The sequence below is a fragment of the Oncorhynchus keta genome, chromosome 28 (genome assembly GCF_023373465.1).
Source record: "Oncorhynchus keta strain PuntledgeMale-10-30-2019 chromosome 28, Oket_V2, whole genome shotgun sequence".
Classification (NCBI taxonomy): domain Eukaryota; kingdom Metazoa; phylum Chordata; class Actinopteri; order Salmoniformes; family Salmonidae; genus Oncorhynchus; species Oncorhynchus keta.
In genome coordinates, this window is record NC_068448.1 from 52,778,319 (window position 1) to 52,801,425 (window position 23,107).

Consider the following 23,107-nt stretch of genomic DNA (forward strand, 5'->3'; position numbering starts at 1 on the left):
TGATATGGTCACTGTGACCCTGTAAGGGGTCCAGATATGAGTATTATCAGCTTGAAAATGTTGAATGACGCCCCCACTAAACCACAACTACAATAAAATGTCACAGTGTGCCTAGAGTGAACTGTAGCTCTCCCATCCATGACTGTATTTGTTAGTGACAGAGACATAATTGATGAATTAGTTCATATTCAATTATTCACAAAGTGAGTTCCTAGTTTGATGTTAACATTATAATTAAACTCTTTGTGAAAATACATATCTGATGATGTCATGCTTTACTTACTGTTTGAATAGTTTATTATTTATAATAATTATTAATAGAATTTGAATGACTTGAAACTGTAATGAATTTTGGAAAAATCAATAATTAAAAATAATTTTAAAAAATTTACCTTGAACTCTAATACAGTGGCCTGAAACAGGCCTGTGAGTATGTGTTTAAAAAACTTGGTAGAATGATTTGGAGGAATCTTCCAACGTGGACTTCTGGAAAACCTGGGAAATTTGCCAAAATGTTGCATGCCTAACTGCAAGTCACTTTATGCTGGTTTGTAAAACAATATATGTTATTTAACTTTGTGTAGCATAAGATTAACCAATCAATTACTCAATAGGCATGCAAAAACATTTTTTTTTACAATTCCAAAAATTCCTTAAAATCTAACTGGGAAAAAAAGTGAATTTGTTATCTGTTAAAACATGTAATTGATGTGACTTCTCATTTAGTTTGGAGTCAGTACCACATACACATAAAAAAAAATATTGACATTACATTGACTTTGAGTTCAACTTACTAGATGTATTTGAGTTAACTGAAGTCGATGTCCGTAACTCCTGACGAAATCTAATTAGTATAAAATTAAATCCCAATAAAAATCTGTCAGTCTAAAATAGAGATATATGAAAGGTGACAGAGCAAGAGCGGTGTTTGTCAGACCAAGAGACATCTGCAAATTGGCCTTCTCACAAAATCATCTGTAGCATTGCTCTAGGATGCCCATAGGCCTCACAATATTCATCTGAAGATCCCCCGGTACCGGTTGAAAAAATGTATGGGAGTATATATGGAGACTGGTTAGTGCCAAAGGGGTTAAATACACATAAAAATAACAAAAATTATTGATCTTTCTTATATCTCTCAGATATAGAACAGACACTCAGAACAAACTTAATTTTGATCTGTTGTTCCATGTAGTGAATATGTTATTCAATGCATTTGTATGGGCTAATAGTAAGGTCCAAATTATTTTTTCTAATAATATTTTGGGGGATTCTTCAAAGGGTCTTAAAGTTCAAAATCAAATAGCTAAATAATCATTGGTATGACCTTCTTAAAACAATTCCATATAGCTTAGTAGAACCCCCCCTCCCCCAGCTTAGGCAGGGCTTAGACTCTTATGGGTTAAAAATGCCTTTGGGTTTACAGCGTATGAGCCGTCCTCCTCTTACCAGCCTCCACGGCTTCAGTCACATGAGCTTGTAAACTCATTAGTATCAGTCCTCCAGGGGATTGGGTATACAGTATTTTATGACTTAAATACCTTGCAGAAACTCTCCCTTTGGATCTGCAGGATTGGAAGGCTCAAAATTCTTTGTTACACAGAGACTTCGCCGCCAAAAAGTTCAACATCAAACAATAGACACTGGGACAATATATTTCAACATCCAAATGTTGGGAATGATGAGAGATGGAATATGGAAAATTAATATCATTAAAATTACCAGAAAGATGCTATAACGGAGCTTTCACACGGTATATATGAAACTATTTTTGAAAAGATCGAAATGTGATTTTAGCCTAATAAATGATAATTCTGTTTCATACAAACGTGTGCCCAGTCAGTAGCCATGCCCAAGTGAGCTCAGAGTTTGTGTCAACATGACAGAATGCCCTCAAAGACCAGAGTGCTTAAAAGGACTTGCTAACGAAATTGACATTAGACCAAAACATGCCAGGTTGCTGCCGGCGTGTAAAGTGGTCCTAGCTGTACCCTGAATAATCAACCATTGAGACCAGAGAACGTGAGGCCATGGCCCACACATTGAAATGGTTAAAAATACTAAACCAAACATTCACGGTCTGCAGCTGTGCAGGTAAAGTAGTCTCGGACATTTGACCAAAGACGATAGGGAAGAATTGGTCCTCTCACCACCGCGTGGCATGCCTGAAGTATATATTCTAACGAACACTCCCAGACAGAAGAAGCCTACAACAAAGAAGGACATTGTGACTTCTGGTGGACAACCAGAGACTTACATCGAACCACTTACCATAGACAGATCGAGTGGTTTCAAATCAAATCAAATCCAATTGTATTGCTCACATACACATGGTTAGCAGATGTTAATGTGAGTGTAGCTAAATGCTTGTGCTTTTAGTTACGACAGTGCATTAATATCTAACAAGTAATCGAACAAATTCACAATGACAACATTATACACACAAATGTAAAGGGATGAATATGAATATGTACATATAAATATATGGATAAGCGATGGCGGTATAGGCAAGATGCAGTAGATGATGTAGAATACAGTATATACAGTACATATGAGATGAGTAATGTAGGATATGTAGACATTTTTAAAGTGCCGTTATTAAATCAATTTATTAAATGTATTAAAGTGGCCAGAGATTTGAGTCTGTATGTAGGCAGCAGTCCAGCAATGTTAATGATGACTGTTTAACAGTCTGATGGCCTTGAGATAGAAGCTGTTTTTCAGTCTCTCGGTCCCAGCTTTGATGGACCTGTACTGACCTCACCTTCTGGATGATAGCTGTGTTAAAAGGCAGTGACTCGGGTGGTTGTTGTCCTTGATTATCTTTTTGGCCTTCCTGTGACATCGGGTGGTGTAGGTGTCCTGGAGGCCAGGTAGTTTGCCCCCGGTGATGCGTTGTGCAGACCCCACTACCCTCTGGAGAGCCTTGCGGTTGTGGGCGAAGCAGTTGCCATACCAGGCAGTGATACAGCCCGACAGGATGTTCTCAATAGTGCATCTGTAGGTTTGTGAGTGTTTTAGATGACAAGCCAAATTTCTTCAGCCTCCTGAAGTTGAAGAGGTGCTGTTGCACCTTCTTCACCACGCTGTCTGTGTGTGGTCCATTTCAGTTTGTCCGTGATGTGTACGCTGAGGAACTTAACACTTTCCCCCTTCTCCACTACTGTCCCGTGGATGGGGAATGCTCCCTCTGCTGTTTCCTGAAGTCCACAATCCTCTCCTTTGTTTTGTTGACATTGAGTGAGAGGTTATATTCCTGACACCACACTCCGAGGTCCCTCACCTCGTCCCTGTAGGCCATCTAGTCGTTGTTGGAAATCAAGCCTACCACTGTAGTGTCGTCTGCAAAGATGTTGTTTCCTACCCTCACCACCTGGGGGCGACCTGTCAGGAAGTCCAGGACCCTAGTTGCACAGGGCGGAGTTTGGCGAGTACGAGGGTGTTAAAAGCTGAGCTATAGTCAATGATATAGTCAATGAACAGCATTCTTACATAGGTATTCCTCTTGTCTAGATGGGATAGGGCAGTGTGCAGTATGATGGCGATTCCATCTTCTGTGGACCTATTGGGGTGGAAAGCAAATTGAAGAAAACTGAAGTAGGTCTAGGGTGTCAGGTCAGGTGGAGGTGATTTGATCCTTGACTCATCTCTCAAAGTACTTCAGGATGAATGAAGTGAGTGCTACGGGGCAATAGTCCACAGTCCTTGATAGCGGGCCGCGTCGGTGGCACTGTATTATCTTCAAAGTGGGCAAAGAAGGTGTTTAGTTTGTCAGGAAGCAAGACGTCAGTGTTCGTGACGTGGCTGGTTTTTCTTTTATAGTCCGTGATTGTCTGTAGACCCTGCCACATACTGTATATACTTAACCCTAACCCTACTCATTAATTTCTTCAACTGGAACCTTCAAACGAGTCTTGTGGCCTGTGGGCATCCTAGAGAAAAACCAACATGTTCATGTTCGCGAGAGACCTTTCCACAAAGGGGTCATATTAGTTTGTAGGCCAAACCGTTGGAACACTACCGAAGATTTTGTGAGAAGAGGATGAGTTTTTCATGGATTTCTCATTGTCTGACAAACATTACTCTTGAGCTGTCACCTTTCACAGCATATGCGGAAGTACGACAATGGCGAATGTGGTATATTGAGACACGTCCAATGCATAAAAGACACAGATATATCTAGTTTAAACTGATAGATTTTTAAGGGGATTAAAACAAAAATGATAATGAGATTTCCCCGATGGCACAGATATCGACATTAGGGGGTAAAAATATATACAGTACCAGTCAAATGTTTGGACACACCTACTTTATTTTAGCTATTTTCTACATTGTGGAATAGTGAAGAAATCACAACTCTGAAATAACACATGGAATGATATTAGACTTTAGATTCTTCAAAAGAGCCACCCTTTTCCTTGATGACAACTTTGCACACTCTTGACATTATCTCAACCAGCTTCACCTGGAATGCTTTTCCAACAGTCTTGAAGGAGTTCACACATATGCTGAGCACTTGTTGGATGCTTTTCCTTCACTCTGCAGTCCAACTCATCCCAAACCATTGAAGTTGGGTAATTGTGGAGGCCAGGTCATCTGATGCAGCCCTCCATCAACCTCCTTCTTGGTCAAATACCTCTTACACAGCCTAGAGGTTTGTTGGATCATTGTCCTGTAGAAATACGAATGATAGTCCCACTAAGCGCAAACCAGATGGGATGGCATATTGCTGCAGAATGCTGTGGTAGCCATGCTGGTTGTGTGCCTTGAATTCCAAATTAATCACAAACAGTGTCACCAGTAAAACACCATCACATCTCCTCTTCCATGTTGCACGGTGGGATCCACTCATGCGGTTGTCATCCGGTCACCTACTCTGCGTCTCACAAAGACACGGCGGTTGGAACCAAAAATCCCACATTTGGACTCAGCAGACCAAAGGACAGATTTCCACCGGTAGAATGTCCCTTGCTCGTGTTTCTTGGCCAAAGCAAGTCTCTTCTTATTACTGGTGTCATTTAGTAGTTGTTTCTTTGCAACAATTTGACCATGAAGGCCTGATTCATGTAGTCTCATCTGAACAGTTGATGTTGAGATGTGTCTGTTACTTGACCTCTGTGAAGCATTTATTTGGGCAGCAATTTCTGAGGCTGGTAACTCTAATGAACTTATCCTCTGCAGCAGAGGTAACTCTGGCTCCTCCTTTCCTGTGTCGGTCCTCATGAGAGCCAGTTTTATCATAGAGCTTGAAGAATAATTTGAAGAAACTTTCAAAGTTCTTGAAATGTTCCCGATTTACTGACCTTCATGTTTAAAAGTAATGCTTTTTTGAGCTGTTCTTGCCATAATACGGACTTGGTCTTTTACCAAATAAGGCTCTCTTCTGTTTACCAACCCTACCTTGTCACAACACAACTGACTGGCTCAAATACATTAAGAATGAAATAAATTCCACAAGTTAACTTTTAACAAGGCACACCTGTGAATTGAAATTAATTCCATGTTGACTACCTTTTGAAGCTGGTTGAGAGAATGCCAAGAGTGTGCAAAGCTGTCATCAAGGCAAAGGGTGGCTACAGTGAAGAACCTCAAATATAACATTTTGTATTATTTTAATAACAGTTTTTTGGTTACTACGTGATTACATGTGTTATTTCATAGTTATGATGTCTTCACTATTATTCTGCAATGTAGAAAATAGTAAAAATAAAGAAAAACCCTTGAATGAGTAGGTGTGTCCAAATGTTTTACCCGTACTGTTTCTGATGCATAAATCAGCGAAAGAGAGAAGAATTACACAAATCTCATGTCATACCTTTGTGCCAGACTTAAATATAACAAGACTCATAAATGCCACCAAACCAAGTACTTTTAAGAATTAAATTGTGCAGTTCAGACAAAACTCTTATATTTGCAGCAGCTCTCTTGTTGTAGTTTTTCAGAGGTATTTCCCTTGGAGCACAATAGTGGTTGCTTCATGTACAAATGTGAAAAATCAACTTTTATGACAAATAGTTTTAAGGAATATACTGTATACCCAAAAAAAGCTTTCTTCAAAAACCTGAGTTGGGAAAATCCAGATTTTTTTTATAAAGAATAAAATAATAAAAGAATAAGAGTACCTAAACCCATGCAGACATGGCAAATTGGTGTCATTCATTGCTTCCTGTTTTTTATCCGTGCCTTTCAGGTGATGTATGCAAATGTGACTGAATTTGATACTTTGGGGAATCACAAATCCTTCAGTTTTTCCTCTGGATTAAATTGGGTTTTTATTGCCTCCACCACAGGTTGGTGTACTCCTTTTATCCTAAACAATATGCAGGGAAATGTGTATGCAGAGTGCATATTCTGCATAGTTTGTGTCTGTGCGCGCATGGCTGAGTGTGTGTGTGTGTTTGTGTGTGTGTGCCCGCATGTGTATTGTTAATGTATGTAGGCATATGTTTTGCCTATGAGTGGATCGTAGATATATAGATATATATATATCCACTGCTCCCTCCCCTCTGACTGACCGTCAGATGCAGGCCATCAGTCCAGTAAAAAAAAAAGAAGCTAATTATTATGCTCACTCAGCTGTGCCTCACAAGTAATACAACAAAATTATATTTTACCAGTGTGTTCATATACCTACATTTTTTAAATATCATTTCAAAATGGTCTGAGAAGAACTACATTGGCAGGGAAATTCAAGCATAGCCAATATCACTGACATTGTATTGGGCCTATAGCATACGGCACAAACTTCATTGCTACAGAACTGTTTCTAATTAGTTCATGTTGAATAGGTTTACGTCTTTTAAGTCGTGTCTAGAAAAAATCTGAGCGGTAGATCCTGGCTTGCATTTTGACTCAGCATGTGATCTTGACTCAGAAAAGGTCGGTGACCACTGCAGTAGATCATTGAAACTGAACTGACTTGTGACACTCCAATTGTGAATAAGGTAATTATAAACAAGACAGGCCCAGATTATGATGTAAATGAGGACATTTCTTTGTTTACGTCGTAAAAAACACACATTGATGGGCCAGAGATTCCTTTCCATCGTATCTCTCCTCTATTGTTTTACCTCCTGTGCTTGATACGGTGCCATCACAACAGTGGAACAGTGTGATGTATTCCCCTCGCAGGGAGGCGACTGCACAAAGCTAACATCCATGGGAGACATCTTTGAGCCACTCACACTGGATCCCCCCACAGTGTAATTGTCTAAACGTTCCTTGACCCATCTCTGGGACACAGTGGGGTATGAGTAGAAGGGTGTGAAAGGGGTGTAAGAGGGAGATGGAGTCTGTATGAGTTCTTGACGGTGTTACTTCAGAATGCTGACCCGCCTACACACCGTCTTAGAATGGATCGCTGTCAGTCCCTAGAGAGGTGTGTGCAAATAGGCCCTTGTTTGAATCTCTCCCCCTCTCTCTACTACCTCTCTCTTCGTCTCTATCCCTCACTCGCTTTCTTTCCTCTCTCATTGCCCCCACAGCAGTGGGTAGAGGGCAGAGAAACCCAGAAGCAGCAGCTCTGCACACAGTTTGGCAGACCCCAAATCAGGGGTTCAGTGAGGTTTGTTGTATGATAAGAGGATCAGGCAGGGTAACGGGTTCAGGGGATAATCATCGGCTTCCCAGTCTACCCATACAGTAACATGCAGGGTGAGGCGTGGAGGGATAAGGACATACGCATGCAGTGTTAGACATCCCTTCTGCAAAAAAAAAGATTACCAGAGACAATAGACAGACGCCACAGTAGAGGAATCCCCAGTCCCAGTAAGAGATGTATGCACACCACATGCTTGGAGACACACACTCACACTTGCCTGAATATGCACAAGCAGAGGCACACTTACATGCAGGGAAACACACACACACATAAACAAACCTACACACTTGCCCAAATAATTAATGACAGAGGGAGAAAGAAAAAATGGCCCATGCATGATACAGTACATCCTTGGGTTGTGCTGGTAAGAGGCTTGTAGTCAGATTAGTGTGTTTGTGGTGCATTTGTCTGCTCGCATGTTCATTCGCTTCCTCTCGTCTTCCTTTAAGCGTATGTGAGGGAAAATGACTGGACTGCCGATATGTGTAATTGAAATGTACTAAGCCTGGAGGAATGGTATTGTTTAGCGGAAACATGTGTGGCATAAACCATGTTGGCTCCTGTCCAGGGGATCCAATTAAATACTATACAGGACTCATGCTGTCTCTCATTTAGAAACACTATTTATGCCGCAAGCCAACCAGAACAGTAGGATATGGCGAGTACCAAACTAGTGCAGCAAAAAATGTGAGGTTCTACTTTCCTCATGACTACTAGTATCACACATTCAAAAAGTGCGCCAAAGAAATAGTGATCGTCAAGGGTTCTTTGGGAAGGGTGCTTCTATGTAAAAAACATACGAACCCAAATAACCCTTTTAGCCATTACATGGTTCTTTGTTGTTCAGAAAAGGGTTACTTCCTCTTTTAGTAATAATAAAAATGTATGGCAACAGCTCATGAGAATATTGGGGCGTGGTTTGTGCACAGCTCTTTTTGTGGATGAGTGAGTGAGAATGTCTTTCCAGTTTTAACACATTTTTTTTGTATCATGCGATATGGCATGACAATGACAATGATTATGGCCAGTGACAGTGTTTTGTGAAAGACTGCTGTATGGCCTTATGTTGAGAACTGTTGTGACAATCAGTTCTTCTCAATTTTCTTGTAAATTTTTCTTCAATGAACATGATACAACTTAAGGAATTTTAACAATATAATATGGCTATCAATATACATATTTTTTTTTCAAATGTTCTTTTTGTAGAACCTTTGAGATTGTAGAACCATTCTCCAATAAGGTTCTATACAGAACCTTTAAAAATGGTTCCTTAAAGCAACAAAAAAAGGGTTATAACCATAGTGGAACCCTTTTTGGTACTATATAGAACCTTATTGTATTACTTATTCATATCATCTTAGGAATGGGTTATTTATAGCACCATAAAGGTTCCATTTACAACTGTATGCGCAGGGTTCTATACAGCACCAAAAAGGGATCCGAAGAACTATCATTCATTCTTCCCATAGAACCCTTATTTGGCACTATATAGAACCTTTTGTTTTTAATGTGTACAATATCACAGTAACTCTACGGCACCGTGAGAGATGCATTTAGCTACACAATTTTCAAACACAAAGCACGAAGCACAATGAACAGCAAAACAGCAATATTGATTTAATAATTTGAAGAATGAACTGAAATGATTCCTTGCTTCCTTGCTTCCTTCCTTGCCTCCAATTTTTCTTTTCAAAGTCAGAACCATTGTCAGTATTAAGCTAGTCTAGTGGACCTTTTATATCCCAGTCAGTCGTCATCAATTAAGCACTTCATTTAGCAAAAGCCAGACAGTCTCATTTCTCCATCAGAAATGTAATTACTGGAATTTTTGAACATTAAATTATCTGAGAGCCTCTAAACCATTGGCACTTCTTGGGTCCTGATGAGTTACTACTGGGATCTAAAAAGGTAATGGTCAGAGCTAAGTGCTAAGACGGCAGCACCATCTTCAGTGGAGAAGAAGTGAAAAGTATGAGCCTGGATTTTCTGCTTGTCACATTGCCACCCATTGGGAACTTCAGAATCAATGGTTTCCAGTAAGCTTTTCAACATTTATTTAAGATCAAAGTCCTTGAAAGTACAAAACCAACTAAACCCAAAAGTGATGAAAATAAAACATACATGTGTTTCTGTTCATTTGAATGCTCAGTCTTCCTATACTGTGTATCACTGTTAGAAAAAGTGAGCTGATGGATATATAGCATATAGGGACCTTTACTGACATACCATGCTGAAACAGAGAGAACAGTCTTAGGACTCAAAGAAGTGGTTTGAACTGGATGTTACACTAGGAGGTGAGGGGAGTTATTTTGGGCCTTGGTGTGCAAGGCACCCATGGAGGAGGATGTGGAGGAGGAAGGCAAAGAAGATGCCACAGATCAGCAGGAGATACAGGTGGCCCAACATAGACATAGCACCTTCATCAAACCTTAAAAGTGTGCGTGTGTGTGTGTGTGTGTGCGTGCGTGTGCCCGAATGAGTGTGTGCATGAGGGTAAGGAAGAGAGAGCGAGAGAAAGGGAAATTAAGAAGACAAGGGGCAATGCACTCAGGATGGAGTGGTGGTTTCTCTTTGGTGGTCTGGAGGAGGTGTGCATGTGGGGGTGTAATAGATTAGAGTTGTGTGTCAGGGCTCATCTCTCAGCCAAACCCTGTCCTAGCTAATGTGAGGAGTCTCTCACAGGCACTGATTCCACTCCGCTGTAGGCTCAGCTCGCTGCAGTGTGGACAGCTAGGCAGGACTTCTGCTAGGCTGCTAGCTGGCTGGCAGGTCTTTCAGACCAACACCACATCACTGTGTCTGCGTCCCAAATTGCACCCTATTCCAAATACAACCCACTACTTTGGCGAGATCCCTATGTGTCATGGTCAATAGTAGTGTACACTTAAGGGAATAGGGACGCAGTCTCATACCGACACCACATCACAGTGAGAGAGCTGTATGGAGGGAAGAGCAGTGAGAGAACCAAGGACAATGACCAGTGTGACTGACGGTAGGACAATAAAGTAAGCAGCCTCTTTATCTCAGCAGTGTGAGGCCACCAAATTCAATGGAACATCAAGGCACTCTCCCGGGATGTAAATGATCCCCTCACCCATGCTCAATTGACCGGTGATGTCATGGGAGAAGACAGAGGGCTAATGCTAGTCTGACACCCCCAGGATGGGGTGAAATTTGTCAAGCTGTCAGTCAGTCAATGGCTGAGTTGACCCTGTGAAAAACACCACCCTAGCTCCAAACGGCTATAGGACCGGCCCTCATCCACTGACCCATTTATTATACATACTGCAATGGCTCAACTGATCTGGGATCAGCAAGAGACCCTGTTCCTTTGCCTTTCCTGCAATTATTGTTGTTGTTGATTATGAAAATCACTGTAAAACACACGAGAGGAATTAAAAATGGTGTTGTGATGTTGTGTTGACAGCCCTGTTTGGCTGTGATTTTCTCTCATCGAGGCTGAAGTCATGTGAAGCTAAAGGAAGATAATGCTTCATGAATGACATTGTACTACATACATGATACTAAATGGGATTTATGACTCAGCCACTTATGAAAGATTTAACAGGAAGAATTGCTTAATTTTACACCTGCGTTCATCTTTAGGCTTGTTTGTTTGTCTGGCAGTTGTGTTATCAACACAGTTGTGTTGATAATGAGCTGTTGTGATGAAGTGTCATAATGCAACAATTATTCTGTAGAAAAACAGGTTTATATTTATCTCAGGGTGTTAGCATGAGATTGGACACCCTGGTTAGAGGGCTGGGAGGGGGAGGAAGGGAAGTAAGGAGGTTAGGGAGGGAGGGAAGTAGGTAGGGTAGGGTGAGGTGAGGTGAGGTGAGGAGGTTAAGGAGGGAGGGAGGGAGGGATAAATGGGGAAAGAGCTAACAGGGGGACAGAGGTTGTTGAATGATCTGTTATTGTAATATTGAACTCAACACAAACAAATGGAGAACCTATTAAAAATGTATCATCCTGCTTCCGCTTCCAAAATAAAGCACCAGGGAGTAGCTAGACTGAGAAATGCCTGCATAAAAAATGTTCATGCGCTCAGGGAGGTAGATCAGAGGGAGAAGCCAAAAGCAGCCCCCAAGTCAAAGCCAGAAATACAGATAAAACATAACGCACTTGACAGCTTACAATATACTGTATGTACTGGTGTTTTTTAAAGGGCTATTATAACAAATATTGTCACTGTATTGTGTATTATTGTATTGTGTTTTGAATTCATAATTTTTTTAATCAGAGACTAACAACATATTTTCAAGTTTTGCTGAAATCTTAACATCTTTACCTAAGAGATTATGACGACAGTGCCTTGATTAATTCAAAATTAACAAAGTCCCTTGGATCATAAATAGTGTTCAATTGAAAAACCTTGGGTTTCCTTCATTCAGTAACACCGCCAGTGCAACGAAGGTGCACATTAACATATCAAAGGGCTAAACCAGCCCGTCTAGAATTTAAAGCATGCTCTGTTGTGATGTTGAAGAGCAGCAACACTGACATGAGAGGAAGTCTGCATGTCTGTCCTCTTTACACATTCCCCTCTGTTGAGAAGGGAGACCATGTGGTTGCGTCTCCAAGGGTACCCTATTCCCTATATCGTGCATTACTTTTGACTAAGGCCTGGCTAAAAGTAGTGCTATATATCGGGAAAAGAGTTGCATTTGTAATGCAGCCTACCTCTCTCTGTCAGTGAGCATGCAATAACACACATTCCGGTCATAATTTCAGGAATGTGGAACGCTGGAAATGTATTTACCCATAAGACACCAAACCATGGACATGGATAAGTGGGGCATGTTCTAGATAGGGAGGTAAGAGCATACTTCTCTCTTCCCTGACAGCAGACCCCCAGTACGTCCAAAATGACACCTTATTCCCTACATAGTGCATTCATTTGGAACAGAGCTGGGATTAGGGTGCCATGTGGGACACAGACTTGGAGATGTGATTTGATTACAGCTCAAGCATTGACACATTAGTTAGTTCCTCTCATTACCCCTCTTCACCCCGTTTTGTTCCCTTTTCACTGCTTTTTAGCAGAAGCCATTAGCAGATACATACATCGCCAATCTAATAACAGGGCTATCACTGAAGTCAGACACATTAAAAGAGCGATGAAGCTCTTGACATTCTTCCCAACCCTCGCAACCCATGGGTAGTCTATGGGATTTATTTGACATGCAATCATCATAGTGTATGAGTTTGTATATTGTGAACAGGGTGTTCAAAATGGCTGCATTTTCTTACTACCTATAGGGTCGCAAAATTACAGTAACTTTCCCTAAATGTACTGGGTTTCTATGAATCCCAGTCGGAAGATTCACAGAATCAGGAGGGAATAAGCATGGATCCAGAATCCTCCAACCAGGATTCCTGGAAAATCTGGACATTTTGGGAAAGTTACCAGATTTTTGTAACCCTATTTCTGACCATGTATTGCTGAAAACTGTGGCTGGCCGGGAGTGCGTTTTCCAACTCTGACCTCATTCTCATTTAGTCTCTGCTGTTACGACGTTTTAATCCACTGCTTGGCACCCTATACCGAATGACAGTGTTTACAAGCCGAAGTGCTGACCTTGGAAAATAACTTTGTGGATGGGACTTGATAAAAATGTTACAGGACTAAGGAATGCAAGCAATAAAACCAGTGCCAGCTGGTATTTTATAGGCTTGGGGAAAGCTACTGCAATTAATTTATGTTCTCTTTCCAAATATTTTAAAATATTTGAGTATAGGAACCCATTTACCTTGAATTTGTATATTGACTTGTAGCATGGTTTTCCCCACTGAATATGGAGGAGGTGCTTTGTGGTGATGCTTTGTGTGTGTGCACGTGCATGCATGCGTGTGTGCTTGTTCTTGCCTGTGTGTGTGCCTTTGTAGATGCGTGCACGCACGAGTGGGTACTGCATGTGTTTGTGGATATTCAGTGTAATATCTCTCCAGGTCTCCAGTGAAAGTATGTCTAAAGAGGTCTGCGCACCTCTCCTCTCAAGCATGGTGGTAGTAGTGTGATGGTTTGGGGATGCTTTACTGCCTCAGGACTTTACCTTAATAGAATGGACCATGAATTCTGCTCTGTATCAGAGAATTCTACAGGAGAATGTCAGGCCATCCGTCTGTGAGCTGAAGCTGGAGCGCAGTTGGGTCATGCAGCAAGACAATGATCCAAAACATACAATCAAGTCTACATGAAAATATTTTAAAAGCAACACATTTTAAGATTGGAATGGCCTAGTCAAAGTCCAGACCTGATCCCAATTGATGCGGCAGGACTTCAAATGAGCAGTTCATGCTTGAAAACCTACAAATTTCACTGAGTTAAAGCAGTTCTGCATTTAAGAGTGGGCCAAAATTCCTCCACAGCGCTGTGGGACTGATCAACAACTACAGGAAGCATTTGGTTGCAGTCATTGCAGCTAAAAAAAGCTCAACCAGTTATTGAGTGTAAGGGAGCAATTACTTTTTCAAACAGGGGAATTGGGTGTTGCTTAACTTTGTTAATTAAATAAATAAAATAAGTATACTTTTTGGGTGGGATTTGTAAACTCAGGTTCCCTTTATCAAATATTAGGTTTTGGTTGAAAATCTGATAACATCCAGTATCAAAAATATGCAAAAGGAGAGAATCAGAAATGGGGCAAATACTTTTCACTACACTGTACATGTTAGCATACAAAAGACTATCACCATGTTTTTTCCTCATGTTAAATTCACAACTTTTCACTCTCGCTTGCGGCCTCTTCAAAAATACATTTTAACTCAGCTTTTACCAGATGTTTTCACTTGTTAACACCATAAGGGGACTTATTTCCTGTGACACAGGACTAGTCGGGTGTGCCTACCATGCTCTGTCTGTCTGTTAGTGCCGTTGAGGTCACACATGAGAGGTCAGTGTGTGTGTGTATGTATAATATGTATGCGTGTGTGCATGTATGTGTGTATGTGTGCACGTACGTGAGTGGCAGCCAGCCACACATGAGAGGCCAGGAGACAGGCAAGCGTGAGGACATGGTTGTCACCACTATTGGATGTTTACCTCGCGGCTGCAGACTTGGTGTGGTTACCGATGGTTACGGAGGCAACCCTAAGCTCGAGCTAACTAACCCGGGGCAGAGATGTCAGAGACATTGGAGCGAGAACATTTGAACCTGTAAACTGTGTAGGTGTATGCAATGCTGGTATTGAGGATATGGAACACATTGAGTGGGTGTAAACAAAATATGCATTATTGCAATTTCACCTTGTTGAAGTCAATACAATCAACACATCTAATCACTGTCTTTGTTTATATCCTTCTTTCAGCCACTGGACTATGAAACGAAGAAGGCCTACACCTTCAAGGTAGATGCAGAAAACGCCCACCTGGACCCGCGGTTCCACAGCTTCGGGGCCTTCAAGGACACAGCCACAGTGAAGATTAACGTCCTGGATGTAGATGAGCCTCCAGTGTTCACTAAGCCTCTTTACGAGATGGAGGTATACGAGGACTCACCTGTAGGCGACATCATCGGAGCTGTCACCGGACAGGATCTGGATGCTAGCAACAGCCCTGTCAGGTAAAGTTAAAGGTCCTGAAAACTCATTCTGAAAGTACTTTTTCTCTCATGACTAACTAACAGGAAGTTTGAAAAGACAGGCTGAGTGAGCGGGGAGATTATATTAATGAGCTCACCTTGAATGATAGCTCTTTGAAACACCTATGTGTTTTTTGATACACAAAGCTACTCAAACAACATTGAAATGATATCTTTATATATATATACATACAGTGGGGCAAAAAAGTATTTAGTCAGCCACCAATTGTGCAAGTTCTCCCACTTAAAAAGATGAGAGGCCTGTAATTTTCATCATAGATACACTTCAACTATGACAGACAAAATGAGGGAAAAAATCCAGAAAATCACATTGTAGGATTTTTTATGAATATATTTGCAAATTATGGTGGAAAATAAGCCGGAAGTGGAGGTCCTGGGCTGGCGTGGTTAGACGTGGTCTGCGGATGTGAGGTTGGACGTACTGCCAAATTTTCGAAAACTACATTGAGGGTGGTTTATACATTACATTCTCTGTCATTAGCTTTGGTGGACATTCCGGCAGTTAGCACACCACTTGCATGCTCCCTCAACTTGAGACAGTGGCCTTTTATTGTTCCAGCACAATGTGCACCTGTATAATGATCATGCTGCTCAATCAGCTTCTTGATTTGCCACACCTGTCAAGTGAATGGATTATCTTGACAAAGTAGAAGTGCTCACTAAGGGTAAAGTAGTAAATATATTTTCTGATACCATACAGTCAAATGTTGGCATCAGTAGAGTAGCTATCTAACTATATAAACCATGCCCCTCTGCAAACATGCCTTATCCAATGTTGGTTAGAAGGCTGTACTTAGTTACACTATTGGTGCATTACAAATTTGCCGTGTCCCCTTAATAATAAATCCAAGTGTTTGACATAGTGAGGGGACCAGTAACTTTATTATCAAACTTTATCAATGTAGAAGCAACAGTTATTTTTCCTACTGGTCAGCTTATTTTAATCTGTTTTCCTTCAAATATCATCCACTGTCATGAAAAACATATTTTTGACTCTTCATGACCTTTCTCAATGTTTATTAAGGTTAAGGAAAGATTGCAAAATAGTATAGGTTTGGGCTCTTCAAGCCTGTTCCTGGAGAGCTACCCTTCCCATAGGCGTTTAATCCATCCCCAGTTGTAACTAACCTGATTCAGTTTTTACTTTAAAACCACACTCTAAAAAAATGATAGGCTAAAACTATTTGGGTTATTTGGTAACCCAGTGCTGTTCACATCGTGGATTTAACATGTTGGCTTATTTAGACTCCCCAGCCAGTTGGATTGCGTGAAGAACCCAACATGTTGGGTTGTTGGGATTACCAAAACATGGGTTAATTTCACCATCAGTTGCATATTTTAAACTCTCATGCTGGGTTGACCTAGCAGATGGGTCTTTTGTTATGTAATCCTTGGGTTGTTTTCAGGAGGTGTGGCTTATTAGGGGCATGGCTTTCACCCATGAGAGTAAATGTAAATTCAGCAAAAGAATTAACATCCTCTCACTGTCAACTGCGTTTCTTTTCAGCAGACTTAAAATATGTTAAAACAAATATTTACACAACAAAACTGAGACATAACCTGAACAAGTTCCACAGACATGTGACTAACAGAAATGCAATAATGTGTCCCTGAACAAAGGGGAGGTCAAAAAAAAATAACAGTCCGTATCTGGTGTGGCCACCAACTGCAGTTCATCTCCTCCTCACGGACTGCACCAGATTTGCCGGTTCTTGCTGTGAGATGTTACCCCACTCTTCCACCAAGGCACCTGCAAGTACCTGGACATTTCTGGGGGAAATGGCCCTAGCCCTCACCCTACAATCCAACAGGTCACAGACTTGCTCAATGGGATTGAGATCCTGGGTCTTCACTGGCCATGGCAGAACACTGACATTCCTGTCTTGCATAAAATCACGCACAGAACGAGCAGTATGACCAATCAATCAATCACATTTTATTTATATAGCCCTTCGTACATCAGCTGATATCTCAAAGTGCTGTACAGAAACCCAGCCTAAAACCCCAAACAGCAAGCAATTCAGGTGTAGAAGCACGGTGGCTAGGAAAAACTCCCTAGAAAGGCCAAAACCTAGGAAGAAACCTAGAGAGGAACCAGGCTATGTGGGGTGGCCAGTCCTCTTCTGGCTGTGCCGGGTGGAGATTATAACAGAACATGGCCAAGATGTTCAAATGTTCATAAATGACCAGCATGGTTGAATAATAACAAGGCAGAACAGTTGAAACTGGAGCAGCAGCACAGTCAGGTGGACTGGGGACAGCAAGGAGTGACTGGTGGCATTGTCATGCTGGAGGGTGATGTCAGGATGAGGCTGCAGGAAGGGTACCACATGAGGGAGGAGGATATCTTCCCTGTAACGCACAGCGTTGAGATTGCCTGCAATGACAACATGCTCAGTCCGATGATGCTGTGACGCACTGCCCCATATCGTGATGGACCCTCCACCACCAAATCGGTCCCGCTCCAGAGTACAGGCCTTCAAATCAAATCAAATTTTATTTGTCACATACACATGGTTAGCAGATGTTAATGCGAGTGTATCGAAAAGCTTGTGCTACACTCGCATTAACATCTGCTAACCATGTGTATGTGACAAATAAAATTTGATTTGATTTGAAGGCCTGTACTTGGTGTAACATTCATTCTTTCGATGATAAACGCGAAATCCGACCGTCACCCCTGGTGAGACAAAACCGCAACTTGTTAGTGAAGAGCACTTTCTGGTCCAGCGACGGTGGGTTTGTGCCCATAGGCGATTTTGTTACCGGTAATGTCTGGTGAGGACCTGCCTTACAGCAGGCCTACAAACCCTCAGTCCAGCCTCTCTCAGCCTAGTCTGAGCACTGATGGAGGGATTGTGCATTCCTGGTGTAACTCGGACAGTTGTTGCTGCCATCCTGTACCTGTCCCGCAGGTGTGATGTTCGGATGTACTGATCCTGTGCAGGTGTTGTTACACGTGTCTGAAGCTTCATTTTGTTGAACAACCACCTGATTTGTTTGGCATTTGTTTCGGTAGAAGACAAAAAGGCTAGTGTGCGCCTGTGCTACAGCGTGTGACATTTTTAGTAATTTGGCTGCTCTAAATGATTTTGGCCAGCAGGTGCCAATAGTGTACAATGTGTTGATCAAAGCCTTGAGCAGTGAACCTATTTTTGACACAACTGTCTGGGAAACGTCAATGCTTCAATTCCCCATTACTAATAATATGGCACACGACCTTCATTTTTCACAAAGATGGTATTCACAAAGGCTTTTGGGAAGTTATACACTTCTGTAAGCTTCAGTCACACAACAGTAACACATTTAAAAACATTAATCTATAATACTTATACAATAGAATAGATGAATAGGAATGACATTTACTCTCATGGATAGGGAAAAAAATAACTTGTTGAATAACACTCCCCTACTAAACTACGCCTCCAGTCTTCTGATCTGACCTGCTGGGTCATATCTCAGTAATCCAGCACCCAGCGTCAATAACCCAGCAGAAAACAACCCAAGTAATTGAACCAAAGCCTGCAACCCAGCATTTTTCTGGAGTAGCTAACCTGATTTAGCTTATCAACCAGCTAATTATTAACATCAAGTGCGCTAGATTAGGGTTGGAGTGAAAACCTACAGGACGGTAGTTCTCCAGAAGGAGGGTTGGAGAGTCCTGGTATAGGACACTTGGTGGCACTGTAAAATGTTTGTTCCAGGCCTACACTGAACTGATTCAACAACAATAAAGCCCAACCATCTCTACCTCTTTTGCTGTGTTACCCAGTCCTGTCAAGTAAGGTTACACTTTTAATTATGGTTTAAAAAATAGGATGAGTAACTATAGGACCTTGGGTAGTGCTGTACTACTATGATCTTAACTCCTGGACTCCTGGGCTTTTGTTACAGCTGAACAATACTAATTTGATTAAACTACTCAACAAAAATAAAACCCCAAACTCTCTCTCGGCCTCGTTGCAAAGCGCATTTAAAATAATACTCAGTGCATTTGTATTGGCAATTGAGTGTTCCGGCACAGATGGAAACCGTGTGCATTGTTTTAAAAACTATGAGGGGTGATTTGTCTCGGAGTCTATTAGTTATTTTTGTTTAGACAGATTGCTTTTTAGTTCTACAATGATGATTTCACAATATGTACTACTCAAGGGTTGAACAATACACAGATGGACAAGATAGCCTGCATCCAAGAAAGTATTTGTTTTAATATGAATATTTAATCTTGTAAAAGACAATAGAATGGATGAGGCAGAGATTTGTCGAACAAAAAGCCTTTGCTCTCTGTTGTTTAGATTTTTCACTTTGACTTGAGTGTGTTTAATTATTCAGCAACTCCACAGTTGACATTGCTCATTTTCATGCCATCAGAGAAAAGACTTTGCTTTCTCGCCTCCAAAACAATAGTACCAATGACCTTCCATGCATAGCGAATCACGCTTTTAGAGTTTTGCCTCTCTAGCTGAGGGAAGAACATGCATGAATAGCGCATTTTACAGTTACTCCAAACATAAACTTAAAGTTCAGATGACTTTGAGGGATTGCATTTGTGCAACCTTTTCTGACATGACGAGGTCACAAATATCTTTTATTTGATTTATTTAGACTTTTTTATATTCTGAAAGGAAGAGGTGCAGCATCCAGTGCCCTCGCCTTGGCTGTAAACTTTCAGGCTTCTCCATCATACTCTGTCCATAAAAGGACTTTATGGCCTTCTAATATTGACTCGATGGAGGCGAACGTTAGTTTGTGCTGTGGAGGAGAACGTAAGTTTGTGCCGTTTTCAACACAAATACTTGACTGCACAGTTCACATTATTTCAGAATGTTATGTTCAGTTTATGTGCAAGCTTCTTCTGCACAGCCGATATTTCTGAGAAATATCGAAAGGAAATATGTTCCAATGTCATGATTGTCGAATTTGAATTCTCTTTTGAGTTCTCTTTGTGACAGACTACACATTATATGTGAAAGAGTGGAAGAGTAGGTGTGGTGAGGAGTTGTCTTTCCAACTACTCTAGTTTGAGGCTCAGGCCACACTTCAATGCCAATGGGTTGAACAGAGAAAGTTAAGCAGATGTGAACACTGCATAGATATGTAAAATTCAGTGGTATGTCGCTGTCCATCGCCAGTGTGGTGTCAAAGGGGCTGGAAATTAGTGGAGTTGTGCATGACACTGAACAGGATAGAGCTGTCCATGGTTCTGAAAAGTATGCAGTGCTGTCCATAGCCCTGGAAGGGGACTAGATAAGCCCATGGTGCAAAACTATGAGTTGAGCTGTCCATGGTGCTAGAAAGTGGACTGAAGCACTGTATTCTACCCCATCTGTTCATGGCAGTGGAATTCAGTTTTGTTTTGCTTCTCTTGTTCACTCAGTTATTCCAATGACCGACTACAAACGTACAATGTGTTAGGTATTCACAATGAAGTATATTGATGTTACACAGCTGTTGATGTGTTTTTTATTGACTAATATTTGCATATGTGTTTTAAAATGAGACAAGAGTGTCGTGCATCTACTATGGTTAAATGAGATGTCATGCTATTTTCAAGTTGATTACCTAACATTTGATAGATTACATGATTGAATTAAACCATGCTACAAATAAACCATTAATAACCTGGGGAACCACGGAAGCATTAGTTTATATAGAGCAGCTCTCTCCCGAATCCACTCTTAAAGATCTGAAGATCTTTTATATCAATAGCAGTCAATCACTACGCATGGTAAACACCCAGAAAGAGCCACGTCATGACAAGGGCATGATGATATCTTTTCTTGTAAACTTAAATATTAAAAGAAAATACAAGACTGGTGATTTGACTTGTTGGTACATGATAAGAATTCAGTTTGAAGGGATGGTACATTTACATACTAACCATTACAAAGGATATTTTAAAACTAGCAATTCAAAAGGGGAGGTCATTCATAAATAGAAAGCTAAAGTGATGAGACAGGTTGAGATTCAACCATAAAAATATGGGTAATGCCCAAAGGATGGATTTATAAGCATTCACACATTTGAACCTGTAATCAGAGTTGTAGTATAATATTCATCAAAGAAAGTAACACTGAGTGGTCCTTACTAAATCAGGTCTACTTCAAGGCCTTCAACTAAACAGGGTTAAAGAGAGCACTAGGGTAACTGGGAATTTGAATAGAAAACCCCAAGAATATGGTTAGAACTTTACACTGTCTCTTTAATGGTTGACTCAAAAAGATGTTCTTGTGTCTCGCTCATGATATGAGAGACAGGGCTTTAACCATTGACCTTTTCCTCAGCAAACATAATCTCAGGGTCTACACAGCAGATATCATGAATATTCATGCAGAAATGCCTTATTATAAGTTGTTGCAGAGCTGTGCTACCAGCATAGGACAAGTAAAATATAGGACCAACGTTTAAGGAACATGCAGCTTGCATCCGTCTTATAATGGTGTGTGTCTTAACGATGTCCCTGCTTTCAGTTGCACTTATAAACCTCATTAAATAACGTTTCTAGAGCAATGTTTCTTTTAAAGGCTGCTTGTCTTGAGTCCATTTGTGTTACTTTAGAAAATCATTTTGTTAGCAGCATACCTGTGCCCCTATTACTCAATTGGGATGTATGCTGCTTACCACAGCCCATTTTGTAGAAATGCACTTAGTGTATGAGTAATAAATAATTATTAACTGCATCCCAAATGGCACACTAGTACTTAAAAAGTGCAATACTTTTGACCAGGGCCCATATGGCTCTGGTCACACGTAGTGCATTGCATAGGGAATAGGCTGCCATTTGGGATGCAAAACCTGGGTCACTATACAGTGCCTTGCAAAAGTATTCTTGGCGTTTTTCTTGGCGTTTTCCCTATTTTGTTGCATCACAACCTGTAATTTAAATGGATTTTTATTTGGATTTCATGTAATGGACATACACAAAATAGTCCCAAAATTTTTAAAAATGACTTGTTTAGAAAAATTCTACAAAATAAAAATAGAAAAGTGGTGCATGCATATGTATTCACACCCTTGCTATGAAGCCTCCTTAATAAGATCTGGTGCAACCAATTATCTTCAGAAGTCAAATAATTGGTTAAATAAAGTCCACCTGTGTGTAATCTAAGTGTCATGATCTGTCACATGATCTCAGAATATATACACCATTTCTGAAAGGCCCCAGAGTCTGCAACACCACTAAGCAAGGCGCACCACCAAGAAAGCGGCACCATGAAGACCAAGGAGCTCTCCAAACAGGTCAGAGACAAAGTTGTGGAGAAGTACAGATCAGGGTTAGGTTATATAAAAATATCAGACACTTTGAACATCCCACAAAGCACCATTAAATCCATTGTTTAAAAATAGAAAGAATATAGCACCACAATAAACCTGTCAAGAGAGGGTCGCCCAGCAAAACTCACGGACCAGGCAAGGAGGGCATTAATCAGAGGCAACAAAGAGACCAAAGATAACCCCAAAGGAGCTGCAAAGCTTTGGAGATTGGAATATCTGTTCATAGGACCACTTTAAGCCGTACACTCCACAGAGCTGGGCTTTACGAAAGAGTGGCCAGAAAATAAGCAAACATGTTTGGTGGCATGTGTGAGACTCCCCAAACATATGGAAGAAGGTACTCAGGTCAGATGAGACTAAAATTGAGCGTTTTGGCCATCAAGGAACATGCTATGTTTAGCGTAAACACCTCTCATCACCCCGAGAACATCATCCCCACAGTGAAGCATGGTGGTAGTAGCATCATGCTGTGGTGATGTTTTTCATTGGCAGGGACTGGGAAACTGGTCAGCATTAAAGGAATGATGGACGGCACTAAATACAGGGACATTTTTGAGGGATAGTTATGCATGCTCAAGTTCAGTTTTTTTTGGTCTTATTACTCATTTGTTTCAAAAAAAGAAAT

At 41.0% G+C, this 23,107-nt stretch overlaps 1 protein-coding gene across 1 annotated transcript in view; it reads left to right on the forward strand.

Annotated features, from left to right (window-relative positions):
* The window catches only part of LOC118361556 (cadherin-12-like), a 193,346-nt gene that overhangs the window by 141,657 nt on the left and 28,582 nt on the right, over positions 1 to 23,107 (forward strand). The window contains exon 7 of the mRNA XM_035741578.2: positions 14,915 to 15,168. Coding sequence (XP_035597471.1) covers positions 14,915 to 15,168 — 254 coding nt within the window. The remainder of the gene's footprint in view (positions 1 to 14,914; positions 15,169 to 23,107) is intronic.